Source organism: Pagrus pagrus (genome assembly GCF_965226575.1).
Source record: "Pagrus pagrus genome assembly, chromosome: 2".
Classification (NCBI taxonomy): Eukaryota; Metazoa; Chordata; class Actinopteri; order Spariformes; family Sparidae; genus Pagrus; species Pagrus pagrus.
In genome coordinates, this window is record NC_140186.1 from 21,617,972 (window position 1) to 21,645,716 (window position 27,745).

A 27,745-nucleotide genomic window follows, 5' to 3' on the forward strand; every position below is an offset into this window, starting at 1 on the left:
CTTCTTTTTTTCCCCGTTTTATCACCACTGCATGCACTATGTCTTGCTTAACAATGTGGCCAAAGGGACTTGAATCATGCAGATGGGCTACCCCGTATATCACATAGTTAATTATTGAGGCCAAGCACTTTTGTTGACCCCTCCCATCAAATGCAGTCAACAGGAGCCCCTCTGCACCCCGTCTCCCTGCTCTTTTACATCGATCTGCATGAATATGTAACAGCAAAATAATGCTCATAAATGATATACACGGGTCATTACAAATGGGAATGTCTCCCCAGGCAGGAAAGTAGAGATAAGGTGGGAGGCAGGAGGCAGGCAGAGATGGTCCTTTATGAGCACAGAGTAGACAGAGTGGCAGACATGGAGGAACACGGTGCTTAATGGTTCACCTGGGACATAGCTGCCCGCCTTAGGGAACTGATCTCTAAACCAGAAGTCCAAATTACATTTCTGTAGCCGCCATCTGTCACTGGGCCAATAATGGTGTTTGAATTTGGACATAACATTGGTAAAAGAAAGCAGGAGGGAGGGATAATAAGCAGAGGTGAAAGAGATCAGGGGCACGTTGTTGCACAGTGATTTGGGGGAAAGATGACTGTGTGAGGAGAAGGAGCTGCCATTTATTATTTAACAGTCTCTCACATTCTTCCTTTCACAGTCTCTTTCTACCCGTTTCACACTGTAAGAATGACTTGTAAAATCTGTAATCCGAGTGCAAAATGGTCAGTGTAGATAAATCCTCAACACAAAACAAGCTATGTAAAATCAGGTTTGAAAGCTTTGCCTGTCAAATTCTCACAAAATCATCTCTCAACCCTGCTCTGAGCACCATCAGAATTTTAACCTTGTTGTTAGACGTGTTCTGTCCCCTGCCACACAATGTGGTCAACGTAATTACAGATAACACTGTTCTCTTATTGACAAGACAAATCAATATTCACCTGAGCCTCAGCACACATCTGCTAAAAAGGGAAAATAGGGCATCATTTTTAAAGTGCACACGTCTCTCGTATACCTTCAAATTGACTCATTTACAGTATTTATTTTACAGTTTAGTTTATTTAACAAATTTCCTTCTGGTCAATAAATAATAATTAAATGTGACATTTATTATAGGTAACAATATTACAGTCCTATGACTGCCTAATTACAGGGATGTAGTTGATCCTGACAAGCAGCTGGCAGTATGTCAGACAAACACAAAGCGCTACACTGCCTGTCAGCTCAGGGAAACTTCATCTTTAAAGTAAAAAGACTTGTGTCTCGCCGACAGCTCAAGTTCATTCAAGAATATAGAGTTTGCCTCACATGTGCTCTCGTCAGATCAGAAAAAAGGCTGAGAATCAAGACTACGCCCAGAAAAAACATTGAATTTATGACATTTTTGGGGTTGATGTGTAAACAACATGGACTGAATGTGAGGCTATATTTCTTTTTAAATTGTGACATTTTTCAGAAGAAATGGCTGATGTGGTGTGGGTGCAAACTCTCTATTAGATGGACTAAATTCACAAGCAAACAATATTCTACAATGAATGGATGTAGATGATCGATGTTAATGCTTGAAGTTATTCTTTAACTCTTGATCAAACAAAACAGACATGTGGTCTTCATTGATAAACAACCACTATCGCTGATGAAAATCAATCTGACATGGCATGTCATGTACAGTACAAGGTTGTTTTTACAGTTTTTTTCATGTTATGTTTAGTCACGATCACAGACTTCCTTTCTTTACTCTCTGAGCCATCATCTGATCAAATGAATTTGAGACATTTCAATGCAGAAATGTTACATATCATAACTTTAAATATAGGAGGACACAACCCCAAACACATACATGAGCAGACTATAACATTTGTGTATCTTGCTCCTCGAGATGGTGTTAAGTTTGTTTTTGTGTAAACCACAAAGCTACAACATGCCAGATCCCATATGGAAGGAAAAAAAAAAGGAAGAGAAAAATCAAAGTACCCAACATATCATATATAACAAGTTAACTATGTTTTTTGGGGGAATGTATGCGTTTTGAGTGGGAGATTAGTTATCGCCACTTAGTAGCCTTACTGGCTCCCAATTGCCTCGTTTCCTGGCGATTTTCATCACCGTCGAAACACCGGGAGAGCAGGAGACGTGAAACGTGGGGAGAAGGGCTAATGAACTAAAGTATATTAGAAACAGGCAGATGGTGTTCCCAAGCAACAGACAAAGCCCCCTCCGCTGACACATTAGAGTCGGTTATTAACCCGCAGTGACATACTGGTTTGTCTTCGATGTCTTTTACACAACTTAAATGAGTTCCATCGCTTTCTGAACAGTGGGCTCCTGCCAACAACGGGCATTGAATGCACATATTCAATCTTTTATAAAACATGTATGAATGTACATATTTATATCAAGAGGAGATATAAAATCGACCTATCAAAAAATACTACCCCACTTAAATTTTGTCAACATTTCCAGAACTCTCTTCTGTAAAATGTTTACTCCATCTGCACCTGGTCAACCCTGCCATACCTAAACAGTTCTAAAGAACTCTTATGACTTACCGGGCTCCAAGTCAAGCTGGCAGAGGTACTGGGAGGTGCTGAGGGTGACCACCACCACGCGGTGCCTGAGGATGTCCTCCCTTGTGGGCATTTGGAAAGTGACCTGTGTGCTGGAGATGAGACAGTACTGCTGGACCACCGGGTGAACCGTCTTCACCCAGCGGTTCCTGAAGTATACCCTGGAGAGAGAGATGAAGAAAGAGGCATCAGGAGAGGTGTTTGTTTGGGTGAAGACATCTCCATGAGAATGAGTTTTGGTTCACAAACATTGTTAAATTCATTCAGTCCATCAGGTTATTGTGTGACTTATTTAATGTGCCCAGCCTCTATGAACCTGCTTTGTCTACTTTTAGTATAACTAACCATTTCTAACATTTTCCAGAATGACTTTCAATTATTAAAAGCAAGCTTGAACAGCATTATTGTCCATCAACTCAGATTGGCATGAATTCTATGCTCCAAGTCTGAGAATAAACTTTTAAATTGGTTTAATTTTTTCATGAATGACATAACGTGGCATAAACATCTTTTATGCCTTTCTGTTTTACTTTATACATGGCAAACTATCAGGCAGTGAATGGCCAACATAAGGGGGAGTATCACAAATAAATGAGTGAATAATTCTAACATTTTTCTGAGGTGGGCTCTTAGTCGTTTAAGGAGTGAAGAGAAACTATATTTCTGGCTTTTCATTTTGTATACACCTGCAGTAGCCTACAGCCAGCCAGGAAGCCCCTACAGATTGCTTCCTTGGGGCGTTGGTCAGCCCCACACTAAATATTCATACAGGGTCCGTTAGTCTTGACTGAGTCGCTCATCCCAAAGGAGATAAGTGTGGCCAAGAGAGGAGGTCGCTTGCTGCAGTGATTTTGTAGAATTTCAATGCCCAGTGCCCACTCATATGAAACATGTCATCTGATTTTCCCATATTGTCCCTCAATTTGTGTGTGTAGATACGAACACACAGCCTTCACATTATGCCCTGGCTGGTCAAGGCAGACATTGCCTTCCTGTCCTGTGTGACCTCTGGAGTTGCTAAAGTGTGATTAGAAGTCACTGATGCAGTTTAAACAACTTGTGTGTATGCGTTTGTTGCCTCCAGCTGAAATTTTAAAAGCAGGAGGGTTCTTGAATTCAGCAAATGTCTGCCCGTCACTCCTGTGGGGCAAAAACAACCCAGACACTCAACATGCCCTTTATAATATGGATGTATTATTCTGACTGCAGGCTTTCTAATAATGGTAATCTAGTTGATGTATAGATGAGTAAGTGCCATACAGATGCTCTCCGGCTCAGATGGTCTCAGTGGTCACACAGGCCATAGCCACTGAATACAAAAGACTCAATTCAGGTGCACAGGAGTTAATGTTTCTATTACCAGCAATTTTGGAAGCAGAATATAATTCTTCTCATTCACAGTGAGAGCCACATTCTGACATAAAACATGTTCTCATTCAAGAAATAACTCAACAGACCAGATCGTGAAGCTCACAAAGGATGAACTACGACCATTATACAGGATGGTGCTTTGGACCCTATAATTTTCTGCAAGTGTAATGTGTTTTATCACAGGATGCGTCAACTTTTCCTTCTGGGCAAGCAGAGGTCATTAATGCCATTACAGTATTAACATCATTGGAATAGGGCTCCTTGTGGTTTATAAAGACAAAATTGTAGTCACAAGATGAACCTGAGGGCACAAAGTACTGCACAAAATTTGAATGAATTGCAGCCTGCAAGGAGGACATACGTGAGCAAAATGTATACATCTTAGAATATACATCTATAAAAGAGAATTTTTGCTGATGTATATTTCAACTGTTACGTACACAAAGAACATAACGCAAGTTTCTGCCCTTAGCATCACATTTTATTCAAGATGTGTGCTCCCATACCTGAGAGGTCTGGCATGTGGATTGCCTGCTTCAACATAAGGATGAAGGTAGTCCTTAATGTAAAGGTCAGCCGCACTGTTGGAGTGGGTGCAGATCAGGACCCTGTAGAGACAACAAACAAATAATGTTACACACAAAGCATACAAAGCATTGTACAGAGATATCTAAACCATGGCAACAAAGCCAACACTATCTGCTTGATAACCACTAGAGGCAAGTGTGGACATTTTTTGTTGTTATTTGGGGTGAATTGACCTTTTATCATCCCTCTATGAGCTGATTGGCTTTAATTTGTGTGGCTGAATTTCAAAAGGTGTTTTCAAATGTCAAGCTGTTGATTTTTTTTAATCAAAAATGACAAAGCAAAGCATGTGAGGGCTGAAGTCTATCATCTCATCAAAGTATTTCATTGGGCAAAAAGCTTGGATCAAATATTGACCTCTGACCAGACTGTTTAAAATGCATTTACAAAAAAATGCTCCATTGTTTAACATGCTATAAAATAATTAATACATATGCACATTTAAGCTGTAAAGGAAATTATATTTACACCTAATACACATTATATAGATCTTCAGCAGCAAAACAACTCCTCTTACAATGATAGAGGGACAGAAAAGCCTGTTTTGTATACTTTAATATCAAAAGCTGAGGAAAACTGTCTGTGAAAGTTTCCCATTTAAACGTTAGAGCAACATCAGTGACAGATATGCGCTGAACATATACAATAACACATATTGCATCCACCTGACCACGATCTATACTAAGTCTTTGTCACTTCTACAGTATGATGAGCAGACAGCCCTAGTCCAGAGGGGTCCCCTCCCCTTGTCTTGGCTTTTAAAATATCTATAATTCATCCTACAGATAGAATATTAAATGTATTGTGAGTGAAATGAGGAATGAATATTACATTGCTACACATTTTTCAAAAGCTGTTTTTTCTTTTACTTTACATATATACAACCTCCTCACCCCTATTAAAAACACAAAATGTTCGCTTCAGTTCAGGGGACAATGTCCATGGTATTGCATTCATTTTTCATAAAGACTAAGGAACCATTTATGTGCTTGTGCTACAACGCTTTGCTTCAACACAAGAAAGTGCAGGATTTCCTGTGGGTATCTGCGCACAGTGAGGGAGCTACCTAATGATGAAAAAATGCCCATGGAAGAAGATCTCGCAATGCTTTATTGTTACACAACTCTGTAGCTGAAGTGACATAACAATCAGATTTTGGTTTGCGTGAACATCCTTTAGGTCCCCAGAAATGTACTGATAATCAAACTAACCAGCACTCCATACCCAGAAGTGATGGCACATGCACACTCCTATGTATAAATGATGACACAATACAAACACACAAACAGATCCACAGAAGCTTGACACTTTTCACCTCAGTGTTTTCTTAAACTTTTAATGTCAAACCCAAGGCTGCCACTGCCCTGGAGCTAAAACCGAGGGCACAGCACAGCACAGCTTTCCCCAGCCACCTCCATCACGCCCTCTGACTGACCTCCGTTGCCATCTGAAGCTTTTATGACAACTTTATGCACACGCACACCTGCTCAAATCTACATTTTCCTTCTCACCCCCCCAAAACACTTCATCAATTACACCCAATAACACCTGTTATTCACAGGAACAGTCAGTACAGCATCATACTGAGAGGTGTTTCTTATATTATGTCAACTCCATTTTTAGCAATGAGGGCACACTCAATACAACAAACACCTCCCATAATAACGTAACACTGTTTAACAGCATCACAAAATCTAGCCATCAAAATGACCAAAAAGTTGAATCAACATCTCTATAAATCTGTTTTAACAAGAACTTAATAGAGTAACCTTCATGAAGATGGGGTTTATTGCAGGGCTGTTGTAGTAGACTGCATTACTTTTAGATATAAACTGAAAATTGAGTGTAGATTGATGATTAATATTTTTACTAATATATAGCACAACATTAACACCATCTGTGCAGGATTTGACAGGTTTGTTGATTAATACCAAAGAGTTAACTTTTATTTCACAGGTACTGAGCTTCCCAGTACTTTTACTGACACCCATTATAACATGTCACACTACTGAAAGTTTCTTTCCATCTTTACACCCAACACCTTTCAAGTGTTGTAAGGAAAGAGGTCTCATTTCCAAAGAATGATACACTCTTCAACACAGAAGCAAATTACAAAGTGGCATTATTGTGACAGTACTTTGCTTTAACCAAGAAAGAAGGATGGGAGACATTAGAGAGAAGGAAGAATACGGATTTAAAAAAACAAATCATAAACAGACCTGCTGTGGTCCTGGCGGAGGATGTGCTTGACAGCCTGTGCCAGGGTGAAGGTCTTGCCGGTGCCGTAGGGCCCGATGATGAGGATTGGGGGAAGGGAAATAGTGACGGGTGTGGTGATGGCCAGGATGGCCTCTTTCTGCTTGGCATTCAGACGGGGATCCAGTTGCTCATCCCATTGCCTGAGGGCCGAAGGGAGGGTGTGGAAATTAATAGAGTAATCATTATGTCAACTTTTAATTAACTTTGATTATTTACATGAAATATTACAATATAAACAAGGAATAGCTTTGACCATGACACAGAGAAACAATCTGTCAATCTAATTAACTTCAGTGGGACGGAGATAAAGTGAAGAAGAACATTTCTTGCACAGAATGGCAGGATATGTACGCACATACACACAGACTCAAAATTACAATTGACTGTGTTACCAGGGAGAAGGTGTGGTGGGTGGGAAGTCTGGGAACAAGACGTGGGTGGATGGAACATCATATTACTCAGTCAGTTCTTGAGTGTATACATTCTGCTCTATAGCTTGATAAGTCAAACACTTAAATCTAGGTAACGTACACATTTGATAAGAACCAGTTTTCTTGCATGGGAAATTGGTCAAAGTCCTGCATATTTAATACATCTGGTGAAAATAGTTCTATTGCTTTCACACAAAACATTCAGTGAATCTGTTGCGCAGCACAACTACATACAAAGTCGACGCAATTCCACTCCACCCCTGTTGTGTCATCGCATATGGGTTGGTGATGCATAGCGTCTCCAGTCTTAAAGAATTGTTTTAAAGCTCAATAAAGACAGATAATATTTGACTGGAATTCCTTCCATTTCTCCTGGACATCTTTCAGGACACATGGACCGACATTTCTGACAGAAATCCTGCTCTATGGACAACCAATCTGTGACTAACCATAGCTGCTCATACTTTGAGGGTCTGTTTTTCATTTGTCTTTCAACACTTTGTTTTACTATAATATATTGTTATGTCATTGTGTCATGCAATTGACTAAATTGTAATTTAATGTATTTTCTAAGTAAGGGAGCCATGCTGCCATGCCATTAGATGAACTCAATGTTAAAAAATGTCATTTAATGGCAATTGAGATTCACGTAACTGTCTTTACACGTAACAAACTCACACTTTTGTTTTCATCAACAAACATTTAATGCAGAGAAGATGAAAAAAGGATGCCAACGCATTTCCATATTGATGTGCAACAGGCATGTTTACCTTCCCACTATCAAAATAAGAAGTGGCAGCACAGAGCAGCTGAAAAAAATATTGTGAAGAGAAGCAGTGCATATGAACTAACACACAGCAGTGGGTGTATGCTTCTTCAAACAATGCAGATGGGTATGAGAAAGGGATGCACACATGTGATTTCATACACATACTCATGAAAGTGTGAGTTATTGTGCATGTGGCATTTGTGTGTGTCTGTGTTTGTCTCCTAGCATCAATGTCCTCATTATGAAGACTGCAACCTTGAAAGCTGTGAATCCAACACCAACTGATTGAGCTCCAACTGAGATATCTCAATGTTCATGTGTGCGTGTGTGTGTGCAACAGAGGTGGACGGATGAGATCAAGGAGTGCGGTTAAGAGAGATGCAGAATGGGAAAACTCAAGGTTTATATACTGCACTTTTTCCATCCAAACCGAGGCATAAAGACTTTAGGCAGAGTCATGGGTCAACACTACAGGCAGAATGTTCTGGTGGAGAATCAGCACCACCACTTGGGCTGCATCTTCCTGTACACTGATGTTAAAACCTCAAACACTGCCATAAAAAAAAATGTGCAATCAAACTTTAGCTAAATTCATTCCCTAGCCCTCGTTTAGTGAAACACCCCCACTTTTCCAAATTCCAATTAAAACAAAAGTCTACATCAGTCAAATTCTGGAGCCTAGATAAAGCCGCAGAGACAATCTCAGGGGATTATATTTGGCTCCAGTCAATAGAGATTACTGCCTCACTCCCCTCACCTGTCCAACTTCAGAGACATATCTAAAGCTGCAAGGAGCTGCCAGCATTTCAGAATGGCCGTCAAGTCAGCAAGGCGAGGGATAGTTGGTCAACTTTCGAATTGATGCGGTGTCCCCTCTGTCAGGGTATTTGTCAAGCTAATATGATGTTGCAGGTAGTATTACAGGAATTTCTGCATAATAACTGTATCAAGCCTTAGCAGTATTTACTATGCATGGATTTGTTTACATGCTGTGTGCAAACATCTTTCATTGCTTGTAAAACAATATAAATTCAAGAAGCCAGTCAACATTGTTTATCTGCAATATGAAAAAAGGATCCCTCTTCCACAAGAATGTGCAATCATTTCCTTGATTTTTTTATTTGCATTTAACTTTTTCCATCGTTTAAAGGCAGCAATGTAACCCAGGGTTCCGACTGAATCAATGGAGTGAGACACCACAGCCGAAGGAGGTGAAAACCACAAAATATAGAATAAAATATTGATGTCTCCTTTCAAATGTTAAACACATTTCTAAAACCTGCCAGTGAAATGTGTGCGTGATTGTGTATATGGTTGAATACACACCTGTTGGGGCTCCATGGGATGGTGGGGACAAGGCCAACATCAGGGAAAAGGATGGTATTATCTTTGATGCGATCCAGGGCATAGTGCATCTCACAGAGTGGCAGTCTGTTCAGCTGGAACTGGAGCTCCACCTGACGAGACAATACAGAGAGGTTATAAATATTACAATCCAATGCACTCGCCTAGAAAGAAAAAGGTTGTTTTTTTTTGTGAGGGTTGCATAATTCTGGATCAAATGTGAATCATTCATCTATTGAAATAATACATGTAGCACATTGCATCAGACGCAATGTGTGCATTATATCTGTATACAGATGATTGGTGAGGATTCTTCCCAGTTAGAGGGACTGGGAGACTGGGTAGGACAGTAACAACGGGCAGGACATTGGCAATGCTAGTTAAAAGTTAAACAATGTGCTGCCATGTTAAGTTAGCAGTGGCCTTGTCGCAGCTGATCAGGTTGAAATGTTGTCTATTTTCACCTGATGTCTTGGGGAACCTTGGATCATTTCTATTCAATCTCTTCGCTTAAACCAGTTGTATGTAATCACAAAGAGTTTGTTTCCACTGCTGGAGGGTGCCGTCATCATACAGACAGAAACAGCCTCCAAACAGGTAAACTGTAAAATATTCAATGCCTTTTAGGACAGGTAGTGTGAAAATCAGAAGGAGACAAAGAAAAGAAAAATAAACCAGAGATAAAAAGAAGTGTGAACACAGTAAGGAGGAAAGTGGAGAAGAAAGACAAAGCAAGAAAATTGAAATAAACAATGAATACAAGAGCAAGAGAGTCTGAGATATGCGACAGAGAGAAGAGGATGAAACTTCAAGGCTGTGTGGAATATTGTAAGAACTCACAGAGAAGATAGGGAAATGAAATTGTAGCACGTACGTCTGCACGAGCAGTGTTTGGAGAAGAATAAGAAGATTATGCTCCCACAGTGATAGGATGAGGGCTGTTTTGATAACTGTTAACACAGTGCCTTGCTTCATCTGTCAACGTTCGGGCTGGGGGGGGGGGGGGGGGGGGCTGATGAAGGTAGAGTCATTCAACAAAGACAGTTTTCTCAAAACCAGAGAAACCTGAGACAAAACACTGCAGTCAATGCTCACATACACTGCAGAAGGTGATGCAAGTTTTCCTGGAAAGATCGTCTTCTCCCGTCCTGTAATTTTTTGATAACATGCCTATCACTGCTTGAATCTCTAATCCTTTTTTTCAAGGCCAAAATGTCAGGGTGGAAATAACCATGAGCTAGATGGATGCTAACTAACTACTTGTCCCTTGGTGCGGCCCGTACCTGTATTTCTCTGTCAGGCAGTAGCCCCAGCTCATCACAGCAGTCCCTGCAGATCCGTAGGAAGATGTAGTCCTTGGTCTTCTCCTCGATCACAGCCTCATAAACCCGCTCTTTGACCCCAGGAGGTGGCTGGCTGATGAACCCCTCACGGCCAAATGGCAGCACTAAGACTGAATTCACCTTTGTCATCACTAGCCGCCCGGCCAATGTGTCCTGAGGTAAGAAAATTTAAGAAAGAAAGAAAGAAAAACTGTTCAGGCAATCTAGCTATCTGCTAGTTACAGTATTTAAAGTGAAATGGAAGAAAACAATCTTGCAACAGCCCATGCTACCAATCTGGTTACCTCAGAAAGTGTTTCAGTGAGTTTGAAGCGTGCAAAGAGTTGTCCATTCTGGGCATACTTGGCTCCAACAGAAATGCCAGTCAGCATGAAGCTGGTGACTAGCTGGAGGTTCACTTTGATGTTAAACCTGGTGGGAGATAAACGTGTACATTCAGTTTAGCTGTTGCAGACCTCTGGCATGAGCTTTAAATCAAAGTAAAAATGATATTAATCACGATAATGTTCTGTGATATCGAGGAGCTAGTGTCGATATGACAGTATGTTCTGAGGCACAGGTGTATCTGTCCTTTACTGCAGACATTTTTATCCTAAAACCTTTAGTTCTTTTTCCTCCCCGACAGCTGAGCCTTTTGCCACACATTCAAACTTGTTGTATATTCACATTCCATGTAATTAGGGATGTCCCGAGCCGATCTGTGGGATCGGGGCCGATATGGGCATTGTTTCACTGATCGGGATCGGCAATTTTGAACATGGACCCAAGCCCGATTATTTTTATGTTAGCTGTCGTAAACGCCGGAGCACAATTTGTGGCAGAACGCAGACGCGGACTGGTCTGGACTCTCAGTTTGACAACTGTCCATGCATAAAGGTGCTAGTTTTACCTGGATAAGAGGAGTCAATGCGATTGGCTAAATATCACTGCCATTTAGTGATATTGGCAGCACATTAAAAATCAGCTGTACATTGTTATGGTGAGCATTGATTGGACAAATTATATGTTATATGTTGGTCCTTCAAAGAAAAACAACCATTGGAACAAAGCTGCTTCATGAACGCATTTAGTGGAAAATTGAAGCACTTTTGGGAAAATATTCACTTTAGTTTCAGATTGTCTAAGATTGTCTCACTAGCCTTTGATGAATCTGAAGTGATGAAATAGGAAGAAACCCTGGTGATGAACTCAGATGGATGACTGTCAAACACAAATACGTTCACACACATTTTGTATTTACTCGCAAACCAGTGGCATTATACAACCAAAAGGACTCTTGAGGTTTCTCGTTATGGTTCTGCATCAGCCTTCTGGCCATACTCTCAGAGAGGGATAAACACAGACAGCAAGGTGCTCCTGGTTTTCCATGACTCAATCCATATTAATTTAAGTTAAATCAGGTGATGCCTCTGATCTCCTGATACCAGACTGCTAAATGGGAAATCTAGTGTGAGATTACTCAGAGATATTTTAATAACGTATTAAGTTATACATTGAATTTAAATGACTGAAGTGAGCTTCTAAGAACTGTACTGTGTGACTTGGGATCTGCAAATTCAGGGAATCCACACTTAACTGGATATCTACTGCTGAAACTCAATCAACCATGAAAAGCATTAGAACCTGCCAGAGCATGGATGGTTTAACAGGCACAGAGATTATTCATATGCACATTGGCAATGCAGCAGATTGAAAGAACATTTCATACTGTGGGTAATAACAGAAATCCATAATCCAATTCCTTACCAAGTCAAATGACACTGTGAGTCACGAGACAAGATCAAACTAAGAGGAAAGCTGAGACTTTTAAAGTGGGGGTGGGTCCAAAGTACTACTATCACTGACTGTGGGATTAAGCGTTTCCTGTGATGTCACCTGTATTCAGCATCACACTTAGTTGAACCAGAATTTTTTTTTAAAAGGCAAAGATTATATATTCATATATTCAAGAGGAACAAAGCATACTTTTCCTCATCCACCTCTAAAAAAAAAAAATCAACTTAGACACATGTTCTTAACTGGCACTGACAGTCAAGATGTGTGTGAGATGCACACACCCTCTCTTTCACACTCTCACTGGCAGCAAAAACAAAATGAAGGTCGAGCCTGACACCTTGTGGTGGGTTGACTTCTCAGAACAAAAATGGTCCATATTGGTTATGTATTGAAGCAATGACTTATTTATTCTAAGTACTCAGACTAAAAAAAGAATCACCAAATAAATTAAATTTATATAACATAAATATATTAAAAATAAAAGTGCATCAAAACCACTAACATCTGTTTAGTAACTGTTGTGTCACATAAGGAAAGACAAATCTAACAAGCAGCTGTTAAAATTGTATTTTGAGGGAAATGTTCGTTATTTAGAGCTAAATCCCATTGTGTCAACTGGTCCGACCAGTCACTGAAGTGTTTTTTTGACTGTTCAGATGTTAAAGATGCACAAATGCATTCCAAGGTTAAAGGCTCCTGTTGAAAGTTCAAGGACAGGCTAGTAAGTGGACCTTGAGCTAAGATTATTTTGTCAACTTACGATAAAGACATTTCTTCTAAATATTTAGACTGACATTTTCTTCAATATGTTCTCATTTTTACTGATGTACTTGAAATGTTGTTTTCCTATTTTTCAGTGCAAACTGTCTTGCAATATTCCAACTTCAAGTTCCAAATGGTCAGTAGCTTGAGGGAGGATACTTTCTGTGCCGGTTCATCAACACTGCCACGAGGTTTGTATCTAACATTAGTTCTTGCTGTCAACGCTTCAGAATGGCAAGACAGCAAGGCTATGGTTTTAAATTAGCCTCATGTGTAGGACATATGCAGATAAACACATATCAGATGTGACTGTATATTTAGATTTCTGCTTCATGTACAGCACAATAAAATTTGCAACATTATATTTCATGTCCAAAAATACAAACATATTGACATACTTTGTCAGGGTTGGAACAATAAAGTTCTGAAAATGTTTCCGTTAGTTTCCATCTGGATACTTGACAACATCACCATCATTTATTCTTCATGCCATATATGGCATCATTTTAGGCCTGAACAGATTTATACTGTAAGCTCAGTGTATATGTTGACCAAAGAGATTGCAGTACTTAAAAGCTGCATAAGATGTATGTAATCAGTGAAGTACTGTACTTAAGTAAAAATTTGAGTTCCTTGTTCTTGAGTATTTGTATTTTCTGCTGCTTAATACTTCTCCACTACATTTTGGAGGCAAATATTTTACTTTTTCTCTGTTTATTTGAAAACATTAGTTACCAGTTATTCTGCAGACTGCATGCTTCACCAGTGCTAATGAAGCTATTTTTAAATGCATCTTTTTTTTTATCCTCAATCAATAAAAAAAGCACTGATTCTGATAATCAGAATTTTTAAAAAAAATCGGATCTGATAACAAGCTGTGCAGGAGGATCAACACATAATAACAGTGTATGCATACAATTTAATGCATGTATAATTCTCTTGTACTTCTGATACCTTAATACATTTAATATCAGATAGTTTTACTTTTCTTATGGATGACTTTAAATCACTTTTATCAAGTAATATCTCAATATGATATCTTTACTTTCACTTAAGTATGACTTTTGGGGATTTTTACAATACCGAGTATAATTTTGTTGCATTTGTGTTTTTATTTATATAGACAAGTTAGTTTATATAGTTAAGTGGTTACAGTTTATTTTCAAATTTAGCTGATACATAGTTTTTAAACACTCAAATATTAACCAGTGTTGTTCAGACTTTACTGTAAAGCTCAGAATTTATGCACAGATATAGAAAACCTACTTTACCTTCCCAGTAAGAAGAAACCCATTATGGTTCAAATAGTAAATACTCACTTGCTAACTTCCTTATATTGTGCAATCTCCTCTATGTAGAGCAGGTCATGCAGGCGGGCCTGGTAGTTGTCTTTGGTCAGAGTCTTGTCCAGGACTGACTGGGTGAAGAGCTGGTCGGCTGACAGAGGGATCTGATAGCGAGCGAGGAGGCTGCGCTCCAGTTCGGCCATCGTTTCATTAGGAGTGAATTCTACGATGGTCTTACAGGAGGAGTCCCAGCGCTTTGCAGTCAACAAGAGCTGCTGCCTGGCTGCCATCAGGTGTTCTAGGTCTGAGAACAAAGGACAACAGGGTGGTTGGAAGTATGTGTAACTGCAAGTGCTTATTGTGAACTATACATAAAATAAGCATCTTTCTAAATGTTTTAAGGCTTATAACCCTACAAAATACATCACGAAAAAAGCATCTACTTCCAAACATGATTGAAAAACAATCTTTAACTTGACATTGATGTTAAAAAAATACATACATTTTAATTGAAAAATCTTTTTTTTGCTTTTTGCGTACCTTCAATGGAGGCAGCATCCACCATGACCCGCTGCATCAGCACAGGCTCTGAGCCGAAGTCGAAAACAACGGTCTGTCGGAAGGTTCCGAAGATTTCTGTGCTGAAGCCCACTCCTACCTTGTAGACACAGTGGTCCAGACCATTGTCTGCTGCCACTGTCAGAACAGCAAAGTCTAGTGTAAATGCATTTAAACTTGCAATCTGTTGTAGATTAAATAAAAGAGATGTAACTTTAACATTAATTGAGATGAAAGGAAACAAAAGATAGCAATTTTCCGATTGCCTACAAATTATAAAGAAAGGTTTATCCAAAAATACCATGTGGTATGACAAAATGTATAGCTTCAAACATCTTTTATTTAATTAAAATAATACGTTTGACCTTAAACGTACACAAAAAAATCACAAATTTTACATCCTAAAACATATCTGTCCAGTAGAGCTCAGAGAATCAGAAAAGTGGCGCAGTCACAAAAAGTTCAATTTAAATTTTAAACACTCACGGTGGCACAGTCACATGATTCAGTACTAGCTTAATTATGTGTGAAAACAGAATTGTGAAAAATGGAAATAATAAAGGAAGGAAGAGCACTTCTTTAAAAATGCTAAGGCAATGTTGAACCATAACTGTAAGAATGATAATCCAATCCCTGGTCACCAAATAGGGATATATGATTTACCTGCTGTCTCCTCCCCTGGGGTCCACTCTTGGCAGCCTTTGGGGAGTGCCTGTAGCCTCTCCCCAGCTGACACACCTGTGATGAAGAAGTGTGGTCGGTGGGCATCATAGAGCAGCGCGATGCGGTACAGCTTTCTAGCCGGCTGGTCAAGGAGACAGAGATAGGAAGATAATCAGAAATTTAACATTACACATTATCAAAAGATGATTAGGACCAACCAGCAAGCATAGGTGTGCAGTTAAGGACACTGCTTTATAAGATGTGTGTCAAACTGTAAAAATAATCTGGTTAGACAAAGAAAACATCTGAATAGTACACATGCTCAATATTCAACATTTCATCCTACCTTGCACAACAAGGAGAAGGTCCATGAGTGGGCAGACTTTTTGGAGGAGACGGTGACAGAGAGGCTGGAGTTGGTTTCAACATTCACTCCATCCAAGTAGTCACTTAGCTAGAAAAGAAGAACACACATGCTTAAACACTTAAAACACATCTTTGCTGCAAAAATTTTCAAAAATCTTCTACGAGAAGAAGTCTGGCTACAGCGTATTGCAACTGGCTCAACTTAGTCTCAGCTATGGCTGCACAATTAATCGCAAAATAATAGAAATCGCAATATGACTAATTGCAATATCCAAATTGAAAGGTAAGATGTGCCACAAAATGGTGTTTTAATGCAATTTTGTGGTACTGCAGAGATGCTCTGGCCTACAAAGCCTGTTCTCCAGATATAATGATGTTTATTTGGCAGAGATCAGGAGAAATGCCACATCATCATGATTTTACTAGTTTTTCAATGACAATTATGTAATGGACTTTTTAGCGTATTATTAGACTATATTTAAGGATGTTGAAACAAAAAAATCAAAACAAAGGAGATGTCATGTGATTCGTCATGCCTACACAGTCTTGAGAAATTATCTAAACAGCTACAGTCAAAGAGCTGTAGTTTTCAGTAGGTTTTCTAATACTGAAACATTCATTTTCATTGAGAATTCTGTGGATGCTTAATGAGAAACTCAACTTTCTATTACTACAAGCATTTTTACTATTTCAAGCCAAATTGTAGCCACAGTACCCATCTACAAGTTTGTGTATGGGCAGCCTTTCTAGGAAGCGACCCCTTACCTTGGCATGGGAATGGATGGGGCTGTTTTCTATCTGTTGAACTACTTTTAAGCTTGTGTGCACTCACCACTTTCTCTGGGGAGAGGGAGTTCATCCACTTCTCTATCAGAGTCTCCATGTAGTTCTCGGTGAAATGTTTGCTCTCCTGCTGCTGTTTGAGGCGAATGAGGCGTGACGCGTAGCGCTTCTGCCACTCCATCAGCTCCTCCTGCGAGTGGGCTGACGTACACTGGGCCCCGTACCGACACAGACCCTGCTCCAAGTACCTGAAGTGAAGACAAGATGTGTACTGAAGTAACGCTCAAACGACTAGTTAATGAATCAAATATTCAAAAACAATCTGAGATGATGCCAACTAATTGTTTTTCATCATGAAATCACAAGAACTGCTAGTAGCAGTTTCCTCAGCATGAGAATGAGAATTTGCTGCATTCCTTTATTTCACATTTCAGTAAATCCAAACATTTATTTTTATTGTTTGTCAGAAAAAATAAACAATTTTTTACTTTTATCGAATAAACAACCAATACCAGAAATTTGATTTACAAGAAGGGTAAAATTATGTGTTATTTATGTTTTTGATAGCCACTTGTGTATTTGAGTACAGCATCTGTGCATGATCAATAAACAATCATTTGTGTCAATATTAAGTATATTTAAAAGTGTTCATTTATACCAAAACTATAATCATACATTTTTTATGCTTAATTTGAGTTTTTTTATTTTAATCCAAATGGTCACTTAACATGTCAGAAAATCCTTTTAACAGCATTTGACACAAACAGGAAGTAGATAGACAGCACACTTGTGGATAAACAGTATACAATCAATAAAAGGCAGAGACAAGGTTGTAATACCTATAGACCAATATTTCTGTCTAACCCAGGTAGCATTAAATAGTCCGATGGACATACTTCAGGCCATGAGAAACTCAAAATCAGAGAAAGTTAACAGGACTAAATCTAAGGCTCAACAGATGTATACTAATGTTGTAAATGGATTCCTTCAATGTGAAGAGAGAGAAAATTAACTACTGTAAATCATAATAATTTTATGGCTTTCAGTGTGCATATCATCATTACTTCCCGACAGTTATGTTAGTCATCGATAATAAACCATATTAATTTTCCTCTGCAACATCCTGGATGAGAGATGAATCCCTCATTACTCAAACCTCCCCAAACAGTTTGCATTACCTTTTACAGAGGGTGTACTCCTCACTGCTGGTGACTCCTCTTGGAGGAGGCCGGAACTGCCAGCCATCTTGGACCCCTGTCAATACACACAGCCAAGCGGTCAATAGGACACTGAGCCAAAGTCTTCAAAAACATTATAAGATGGGCTTCAGCCAGCTTCTAACCTGTTTCCAATGTGCTCAAGGTGCCAGCTGGCAAAGTAAAGACTTTCTTAACATAAATAATAGGTACTGTAGTTAATACAAGTGAATTCGGGGTACCAGACACAATGTCTTTCCTTTTATTTAAGTTAAGGGATGTACTGAAAACAAGTCATGCTACAGATTTGCTCACCTTCCTCCTGGTCATCTGTGTATTCTGGTGCCATCTCCCTATTTATAGCCTGGCAGAGACAAAGATGGGGCAGGGGTGGGTGGAGGTGGGCAGAAAGATTATTACCATTACCTGCTACACAACTACTAACATAGCCATACATGCAATTGGACCACAAGAGTTCTTGGAGACAAATGAGTAATAAATCCACAGCAGATACCAGCTAGGCAGAGGAGCATATAATAATTAAGTTAGTGTTGGAATCAGGCCATTAGTCATCTTTATGACTCTTGCCTGCAAGCGTTACACCATCATCCGTAAAATCAAAAAGCACCAAGGGGCATGGACAAAGGAGGACAGTAAGAGTTGCATCCCTGCAGCCGGAGACACGTACCTCAATTTCTGAGAAGAGCATTTTTAATCTGCTGAGGTCTTTCGCGACAATGCCGTTCTGTGAAAGAAGGAAAAACAAAGATCTTTATTAAAACAACAAAAACTAATTAGTGCTTTCCATAAATGTCTGTGATACAATTTGCCTGCCACTTTGGGATAAACTACATAATTGCTTGGTGTAATTAAATTTATCATGTAAATTCCACATGCACTACACACGTTTGAATTTTTTTTCCAGCAGAGATGTCAATTAAAAAGTGGTAGACAGTGTGCCATCATGGATTATCTAGATAAAGCGCACATGGTTTAAATGTTGTTTTTTCAACTTGTCTTTTCAGTGGGTGGATTTCCTGCCAGCAACTGTCTCTGATACCACAAATTAATCTAGCAGAATACAATTAATCTTCAGGGTCTCAAGTGGTGATCACCAAGACATTTTATGATTCAAAAGTGATATGGGTGTATTTTTCCATAAAAGATCAAGACTTTCTTTAACAAAAGGCCATATTGAACATGTGTCTTCTGACCCTGCTGATGATACTCCGTTAAAGCTTTCAAATGAAAAGCATCAGCATGTGAAATCCTAGCAGAGCTTCTCTAGTTTCCAGTTTTTAAATCCAAAAACAAGTACAGTGCCTGATTTGTGTCATTTGACAGCTGTGAGGTATGTTTAGCACAAGCTCAATACATTTTTTAAATGATTTTAAGATTGAGGAGGAAAGATAATCAGCTCAAGCTGTGTCAGAATAATGTTTGTGAGTTTTTTGAAAAGAGAGAGGGACAAAGACCTGCCTAGCAAACAGCTATGTCCCACTTGCATAAAATGTTGGATCACCTTGGGGCCAAGTTCAACCTTTGAATACGTGCTTGGTTCTGTGTTTGACTCAGTGTATGTGTCTGTGTGTGTGTGTGTGTTACAGTGGCCAGGATGTGGTTGCAAAAAGGAGAAGACCGGAGTTGGAGGAGGCACCTTGGCAGCAAAAGGCATGCTGATGTATGAAGACAGCGGTTAGGATTAGCAAAGGGAGGGAGAAGTGAGACAGGAGAAAAAGTGGAAAAAGATCTACAGAGTGACCCTCTGTCTGCCTGAAATTATCAGTAGAGCAGTACACTTTATTTCATCTTAGGCATTATTTTAATGTGACACTTTGTTAATTCAGAAGTTAGCCTTGTAGACCTTCACTCCAGCATTAGGTTGGAGCCTTTTATCAATACTAAATTAGTCCATTCGTCTTCAATTGTGTTACATAAACTAAGTGGATGAGTCTGAAAACAGCTTTAATTAGTTTTTGACAGGCCACGTGTTTCTTCTACCCATGTGCCTACTTTACCAAACTACCGTTACTTTGAAAAGGATCTTCCAAACTCGATGGCCATTCATGTACAACAGTGAGCAGCATGACTACTTTAATCACTAAGTACATGCTACCTGATATTACTGGGGCATTATCTTGCTCATTCACTAGGACTGAGAATCTCTAAGCACCTCATTATTCTATTCCGATTCAGAGGGTTACGATGCATCTCGATGTAGCAACATTTTTTATCTCTAAACATGCTTTGTTTTTTTCCTCACTGTGTGACTACTTCCTACAATATAGCATATTTGTAATGATCCACAATTAAAATAAGCAGACACATTTAGTAGCCTAGCTTAGAGCGTAAAGATGACGCACGTTTTTTGTCTGCTACGTAAAGTTGGTGATCTTTCTGTCGAGAATTGGGCTATGAATTTCAGGTTATTGAATTTTCTGCATTCAAGAGGGAATCGGATGCAGCTAAGAATCGATTTTCTTCAACCAACCCCATCATTACCATTCAATATTTAACCCTGTCCCATTCAATATTTGAATGTCCAGGGAGGCTTTCTTGCCTTTCTTCTTTCTGGAAAGGAAATTCTTAAGTATAATCCAAGAATAACATTCTAACTACAGTCAATATGAAGGCTGATTGTTTGTATGCATATATTGTACACATTGTTCATTAACCATACCATTGGCTCTCCATACAAGGCTTTAGAGAGGATGCTGACCACCTCCTGTAGGCTGCCATCCACCAGCATGGAGCGCAAGCTGGCCTGTAGCGAACCATCTCCTCTGGCAATCTCTTCTGCCAGGACTAAGACAGGATAAAAGTAGGGAGAGAAATAAGTAAGTGCAGTACATTCTGTTAGGTTTCTTCCAATATGTGCAATAAGTTGTTTCCAAGGCTGTTCACGAGAACACTGTACTTTCAAATTCTGTAAACAATTCAGGGAAAATGTGACTTCTCACATATTTTATTCAAGCTGAAAGTCTGTATATTGTAAGTAATCCAAATTAGTACTAGTATAGCACCTTTCACAGAGCAAGGTCAAAGCGGATCACAAGAGTAAAAAATGTAAACAAAAAAAACATGGGAAACAGGGGAAAGTCAACAAACAATAAAACATAAGGAGCAAAAGATTTCAAAAGAACAAACTAGACACTCGACAGCATGATGTAACACAAACCACTCTTCATCAAGCTTACCACAGTTGGCTAATCACTTATCTTCACTGGGGTATAAACTTGACCTAGACATTACCTCCCTTTTGTCCAATGACTGACACAAATATTTATTTTCTTTCAATTCTAACTTGAAGCGATGGTTTAACCACACTGATACCAAATAAACTGCTTGGCTTCTGCAAAGAAATTAGCCCAAATGTAAGGTTTCCTCTGCTACACTGAGACTAAGACATGTTACAACTTAGTACTTCCGTGACCTTGGCAGCTCACTTTGTCTGCCACTTGATTAAAACAAACAAGACGGCTGTATACAGTATCAGCAGATGGTTCAAATATGAATCGCTACTCACCATGTTTGCAGTCTTCATCTGCTTCATCATAGTTTTTCTGTTGGCAAAAGAGGAAAAAAGTAGAAAAGTGGCAGCCATAACAAATGGGAGTTCTTCACATGAGCTCCAAGAATGGCTATCTTTGCCTCACAGCGGAGTGCCTAACACTATCATTATAGGACTTAAGTAGTTTCCATAATCTTAGGGCTTAAGTAACTGGTGTAATTTTAGTGCTCTGGGAAGATAACATAAAAGCACGATGGAGGAAGAAAGTGGGGTTTATTGTTCTCATTTCTAACCTTCTCTTCAAGGTAATTTAGATTAGAAGTACAACAGTGAATATAAAAACACAAAAATCAGCCTACGTCATTTCAGTGTAAAGTATAACTGAAGGATAGGAGAAATAATGTTCAGACAGAGTTCTGTCTAAAAATTACGATTTTTATAATTCTCAAAGAAATGTATCCCTCCCTCCCCCTGGCAAAACTGTGATATAATAAAAAAAGTGAAAGAATATAAGAGAGGGAAAAGAGTGATGATCCTCCTAGACTATGTATTGCAGGCCTGCTAGAGTAGCAACAATGCATTAATGGCCATTGTCCTTACCAGCTGCAAGAAGGCAGCGATCCGGTAGAGCAGGACACGGCTGCGGAGGGGCCCGGTGGCGGCAACAAGGGATGGAGGGCTCGGCGGGACAGGGACACCGGAAGATTGGGGTTGGGGCGCAAGGACCACCAGGGCGTCCGTGCTGTGGCTGACTGCCGCCTCGTACTCCCGCCTGGTTAACGATCTGCTGGCTTCTTCACATGACTTCTCCGCTCTCCTGTCCGCCATGACTTAGGGACAAAACGTCTGGAAGGCAAGAGGAAAGACATCATGTGATCTCTTGAAGCAGGGTAGGACAATAGGAGAAAACTGTTCTTGTCTCTTGTACACTGCTGCCCTGATTAAAGTGAAAAAGCTGGCCCTGGACATGTATTGGGTTAAGGAGGGGGGTACTCACACATTTGCAGAATAGCACTGGATTGGCATCCCTTTTAATGAAAAATATTAAAAGGGATGCTTTCATAACAATGATTGCTGTTACAGATTGTAAAACTGAAAGGATTATTATGATTATAATGTAGATAGTATTTTATTTGGCTGTGTTGAACACTATTTAAAATGCAACAACACCATAGTATCTCAAAATAAACTGTGAAGTGCATTGTAGACACTAGGGGTGTCCCTTACTACTAATTTCTCTGATGTTTAAATAGCAGTTTAAACTTGGACTAGTCAACCTGTCCAAAAAAGAAAGTACAAAAGATTAGCTAATTTTAAAAAATCACAAACTATGGAGTACTATAACATCTTTGATTTGTTTATATATATGCAATGACTATCAACACTTTCAAATACTAAAGTTTCAAGGAAATTAAAACAATCCCACTTGAGAAAATCTACAGTCAAAATAACCCACAAAACGGTTTTTCAGCTGCAAAGCTATATTTAGCAAGTTCTGTGGCACTCAATTTTTTATGCAGGACCAAATAACTCCGCTACATTAATACTACACAGAAGCAAAATTTGGTTGCAAGAAAGTGAAAACTAGTGGAGATGTGAATCTTTGAAAATGACGGATTCTTCATTCTGGTAAGAAATGACTTCCTTTTATTAAATTGATCACTGTAACCATTCAGCAGCAACTATTTAAATGAATAGATGCTGCCAAGTTCCCTTAGGGTCTCTTGGATTTTTCAGCACACATTTCCAGGCCAAAACAATGAGAATATAAGTGATTGGTGAGGCTGAAAATACACATACAAAGAATTACAAAAATGCTGAAATTTAGCTCTGAGGGCCAAACGTCAAATATTCATAACTTAAAAAACTATTTGGAGTACAGCTATAGGATCTTGCGTGGTCCCATGAATTTAATAGAAGTTTCAACATTTTTCAAGAAAATCCATGACATGAACTGGGAAAAGTTCTGGATTTTGGGTGAGTTGGCATGGAATGACCAGTCATCTGCAAATCAGGTGTCGTTAACAGTAGTGATGGATGCTTGGTTTTTAGAAAACAACCTTTGATGAGAAAGACACTTCAGTACAGCTTATGCAATTATGTTATTTAAATGTACTGTTAATAAACGAATAATAACTTTAACTAACTAGTATTTCTGGTGCCGACTAGCGAGGGTAGCAACATATAACCAACTAGTAATTGTTCCCTAGAAGACACCAACAATGTTCTGAAAGCACAAATTAAAAGTTCAAGGAAATGACACTACTTGGTTACACGGTTAAGAACGCAGTACATATCGCAACCCTGTCCTACATATAACTTATAACTTGCAGTGTTAAAAGAAAATGGACACACAAAGCACTTGCAGCCAGTGGATTAAATAGATAAAAGCTAGCACAGAGCTGCTCTATGTTGAAAATCTGTTTTGCCTCCACTTCAGCAACATTTTACAGGTGCTGCATGCCTCTTAAATGCAACCATTAGTTAAAAACTAAAAACTCTTTCTTTGAGATAAGGAGAGGCTTGCCAAACACCCTGCAACAGTTCAAGGTTGACAATGCTCTCACCGTGGATTACACAAAAAAACTACTACAGAAAATATAACACTAGCTTATAGATTCTTCTTCTACAGGAACTCAATTATTGTGTCGATAAACAGTCAACATTGGCACAGAAATGTATCTATGTGCAATAATTCAATCTAAAACTAGGACATTCACGTGATTTTACATTTTAACAATCTGTTTTTTCTATCCGTGGCATTGGGAAGCGTCTTTCAAGACCATTTGTTTCTTGTTACCTCAAGCATGCTCACTGGCATCACTGGATGTATGTCAGGCTGTAGTGAGTGGACATGAAAATGGGTCAAACTAAGTGACCATCACACTGACTATTTGTAAGTACATCAGGTTACACAATCAGAGAAGATAAAACCTACATAACTCCCACACACATCTATTGGTGAAAAACATCCCTACTTGTTTGCTTCATTTTCAAACTCAACCTTGAAGTTTAATCAACAGGTTTTTGGCATCATTTGTTGCTGGAACTTGTGAAATATATTGTGTCATCTCTGTGGACTTTAATGACAGTATAACAAACATATAAATAACTTAGCTCTAACCTCTTAGCACAAGAGCACTGTAGAAAATCTTTCATAAATGCTTCAAGGTGGAATTTACAGGAAATTAACTTATAATAACTTATAATTTTCACATTCTCCCTCAGCGGAGCATGAGAATGAAATGCTGAGAGAAGGGGAGATTAGAGAGAAGGTTCGACTCTATTTCTATCCTGGGAGTAGTGGATCACTTGCTGACACTTGCTCACCTAGTTTTAAACATCACACAGTTGTATAGCTCACAGCCAAACTACATTCATCCACTCCAGAAAATAATCCAAATTTACAGATGTACAAAAGTGCATCATATATGGAATATATCAGGGTCAGGGAGGTACAGTAAGACAACTTTCCTTCCATAGTGGGCCAGGAAATTACAAAATGGAATTGTATGTGTTATATATAGTACATGCAAAGGTTTTAATGTCATACACAAACCTAAATGTCACCAGTCACTTCAGTGTACACGTCACTCCAGGACATTAAAATGAAAGTCTCTATATGAGTCAGCTGGAACAAAGTCAGATCTGCGTCAAATGTAATTTTTTGATACGTCGGAGTCCTTAAGAACAATAGGAGCAGAACCCGCCACATGAATGTTGTTGACTGTCTTAAACACAATCAGTTTCTAACTACTAAAGTCTTAATTTGAAAAGGGATTTTCACTATTGGACTCATGGGCAGCAATGTACTAGTTATTACATGTGACACTCTGAGACATCTTTTAAAGAAGAAATCCGATATTCATATGTACAGTTTGAATAGCGATGCACCCATACCATTTTTTCCTACCCTATTCCAATAGCTGAACTTATATCAACTGTATCAGCCAATAACCAGGCAGGACTGATCAGATACCAGCGCATATTTTCTGTATACTACTCACCCTGGATGAATGTTATGTTATGGATGTGCTTGAAATTACACAAGTCACTTGCTGTTAATGGATGTTGGAGTGAGAGAGAGAGTAAGTACCCAAGCCTACTCTCTTCATATATCTTACATTCTGGGCCTCCGCTTAGACAGTGTACATAAACATACATGTGTAACTAGCTTGGAAATTAGTGTTCATATGAAAAGCCTCGAGCTGTATGTGAGACACAATCTGTTTTTATCATCTCAGCTTCCAAAACTCGTCATGTCAACTGTCACCTGTCATCTGACTGTTAAGACTAATGTCATCATCAGAATTGATAATGCAGCATATAAGTGTTTTATTGAGACTAGACCAGGGCATCCAAAAGTGAGGCCCGTGGGCAAAAATTGGCCCACTATAAGGTTTGATTTGGCCCGCCAAATCTTTCTAATGGAAAATATAATGCATCATCCTTGGATGTATTGATGATACTGGTATACCAGGCCTATTATATGTCTTATACAAACAGGTCAATATATTCTGTGTCTCCTGATGAATTACACTAGAAATTCGTATTTGCGATGTGGATCCGCACAAGGTGTGTATAGTTCCATTATCTGTGGTATGACTTCGAATTGCTTTCCTCTTAAAAATTCTATAATTTTTTATGTATTTGAAACAATGCAAGCAACCTTAAGAGTATACATGTGGGTAAACTCAGTGACATATACAGTCAACTGTTGTCAAAGTTGATCAAAACAGGACTTAAAATTTGGCTAAAGGCATCAGACACATATCACTCTCAGCTTAGCGGGTAGTCAGTCACATGTTTTGACAATCACTGTTTGCAGAGCCAACAACAGACCATGTTGGACCAGCAGCATCCTCTGGGCAGCACCTGCTGTCAACTTCTTTTAATTACAGCTATGTGAGTGTTTTTTGTTTTGTTTTGTTTTTTATCTCAAACACACACACACACACACACACACACACACACACACACACACACACACACACACACTTATACACAAGAGGAAGAAGAAATAGTCTTGTGTTCTATGTGGATGAGGAGGCTGTGTGTGGTTGTAGGTGGTGGTGGGAGGACACAACATCCAGCTACTTTACTGCACATTAGGGTGTAAGGGCCTAAATTTAATTCTGAGAAAATCATGTGATTGTCTTTGGTTTTTAACCAGTCAAAATACTTCTACAGTACACTTTTAAATCAACACACTCAGTGAACTGAGAAAAACCTCCACTGAAAATCTACTCTAAGGAAAGCCAATAATGCAATATGTCTGGGAATTAGCATCCAATAACCACTTCTAAAAGGCACCACAAATTATTCAAAGCTTATTGTGATTCTAATTAGCCGCACCACAGTAATCAAATCACATGGAAAAAAAGAAGTGAAAGTATGCCCTGAAGTGTTAAATGAGTAGCATCTTTATCTGGTCAAATCCTGAAGCAGCCCTCATTAGGTGCGCAGAGGAATCAGGCCTAGTAAGCATTACACTTTATGATCTCTGGTTCAATAGTTACTACAGAGACCTGTGTTTACTCAGACTGTCCCGAATACAATTTCTTGGGCTACGGAGCTTCGGTAGTACTCGACAGCAAATATTCAAAGCTTCTGTCTGGGTGGGTATGACTTATTGAGGAATCAGCCATGCATTTCTTAGTTGTCAGCTGAAACGGACAGCTTAGTGGACGTGTCTTTCGATTTTATTAAAAGGCAAACATTTTTTAGGATTCGTTGTTTGTATTTTAATTTGTATTGAATAAAAAATACATTTTCCAAAAGGTTTTTGACTTAGGTCCTATCTCCTGGTAAGTACTTTTTATGACATAATAACCGCAATTTTGCAGTTATATTTTTTTGAATTCCCAAAAGTAAAAACCCAATACCTACCCTACAAACTAGGGACGCAAAATAAATATTGAACCAATAAATGATAAAAACCGATATTGGGAAATTTCTATTTGTAGCAGTTAATCGTTCTAGCCAACAAATTGAGCTGATAAGATGAAGCCAAACAAGCGCATCATCTACACACTCACATACAGAAGGTGGTGGTATACAACGCCAGTAAACACTGATACATTGACATAGATTTTTTTTTTTTTTTTTTTACAATTTCAGGGAAAGACAACACGATTATAATCTGTAATACATGTTCCATAAAGGTTAT

At 38.9% G+C, this 27,745-nt stretch overlaps 1 protein-coding gene across 1 annotated transcript in view; it reads right to left on the reverse strand.

Moving 5' to 3' along the window:
• Nucleotides 1-27,745, reverse strand: part of helz (helicase with zinc finger) — a 58,309-nt gene that overhangs the window by 27,560 nt on the left and 3,004 nt on the right. The window contains exons 2-18 of the mRNA XM_084342035.1: nucleotides 22,177-22,422; nucleotides 21,592-21,628; nucleotides 20,746-20,870; nucleotides 18,754-18,810; nucleotides 18,381-18,429; nucleotides 18,048-18,123; nucleotides 16,919-17,117; nucleotides 16,067-16,174; nucleotides 15,721-15,862; nucleotides 15,040-15,195; nucleotides 14,533-14,803; nucleotides 10,960-11,086; nucleotides 10,616-10,828; nucleotides 9,315-9,445; nucleotides 6,749-6,928; nucleotides 4,448-4,549; nucleotides 2,553-2,731 (exon numbers count right to left, since the gene is read on the reverse strand). Coding sequence (XP_084198161.1) covers nucleotides 2,553-2,731; nucleotides 4,448-4,549; nucleotides 6,749-6,928; nucleotides 9,315-9,445; nucleotides 10,616-10,828; nucleotides 10,960-11,086; nucleotides 14,533-14,803; nucleotides 15,040-15,195; nucleotides 15,721-15,862; nucleotides 16,067-16,174; nucleotides 16,919-17,117; nucleotides 18,048-18,123; nucleotides 18,381-18,429; nucleotides 18,754-18,810; nucleotides 20,746-20,870; nucleotides 21,592-21,628; nucleotides 22,177-22,404 — 2,380 coding nt within the window. The 5' untranslated portion in view covers nucleotides 22,405-22,422. The remainder of the gene's footprint in view (nucleotides 1-2,552; nucleotides 2,732-4,447; nucleotides 4,550-6,748; nucleotides 6,929-9,314; nucleotides 9,446-10,615; nucleotides 10,829-10,959; nucleotides 11,087-14,532; nucleotides 14,804-15,039; nucleotides 15,196-15,720; nucleotides 15,863-16,066; nucleotides 16,175-16,918; nucleotides 17,118-18,047; nucleotides 18,124-18,380; nucleotides 18,430-18,753; nucleotides 18,811-20,745; nucleotides 20,871-21,591; nucleotides 21,629-22,176; nucleotides 22,423-27,745) is intronic.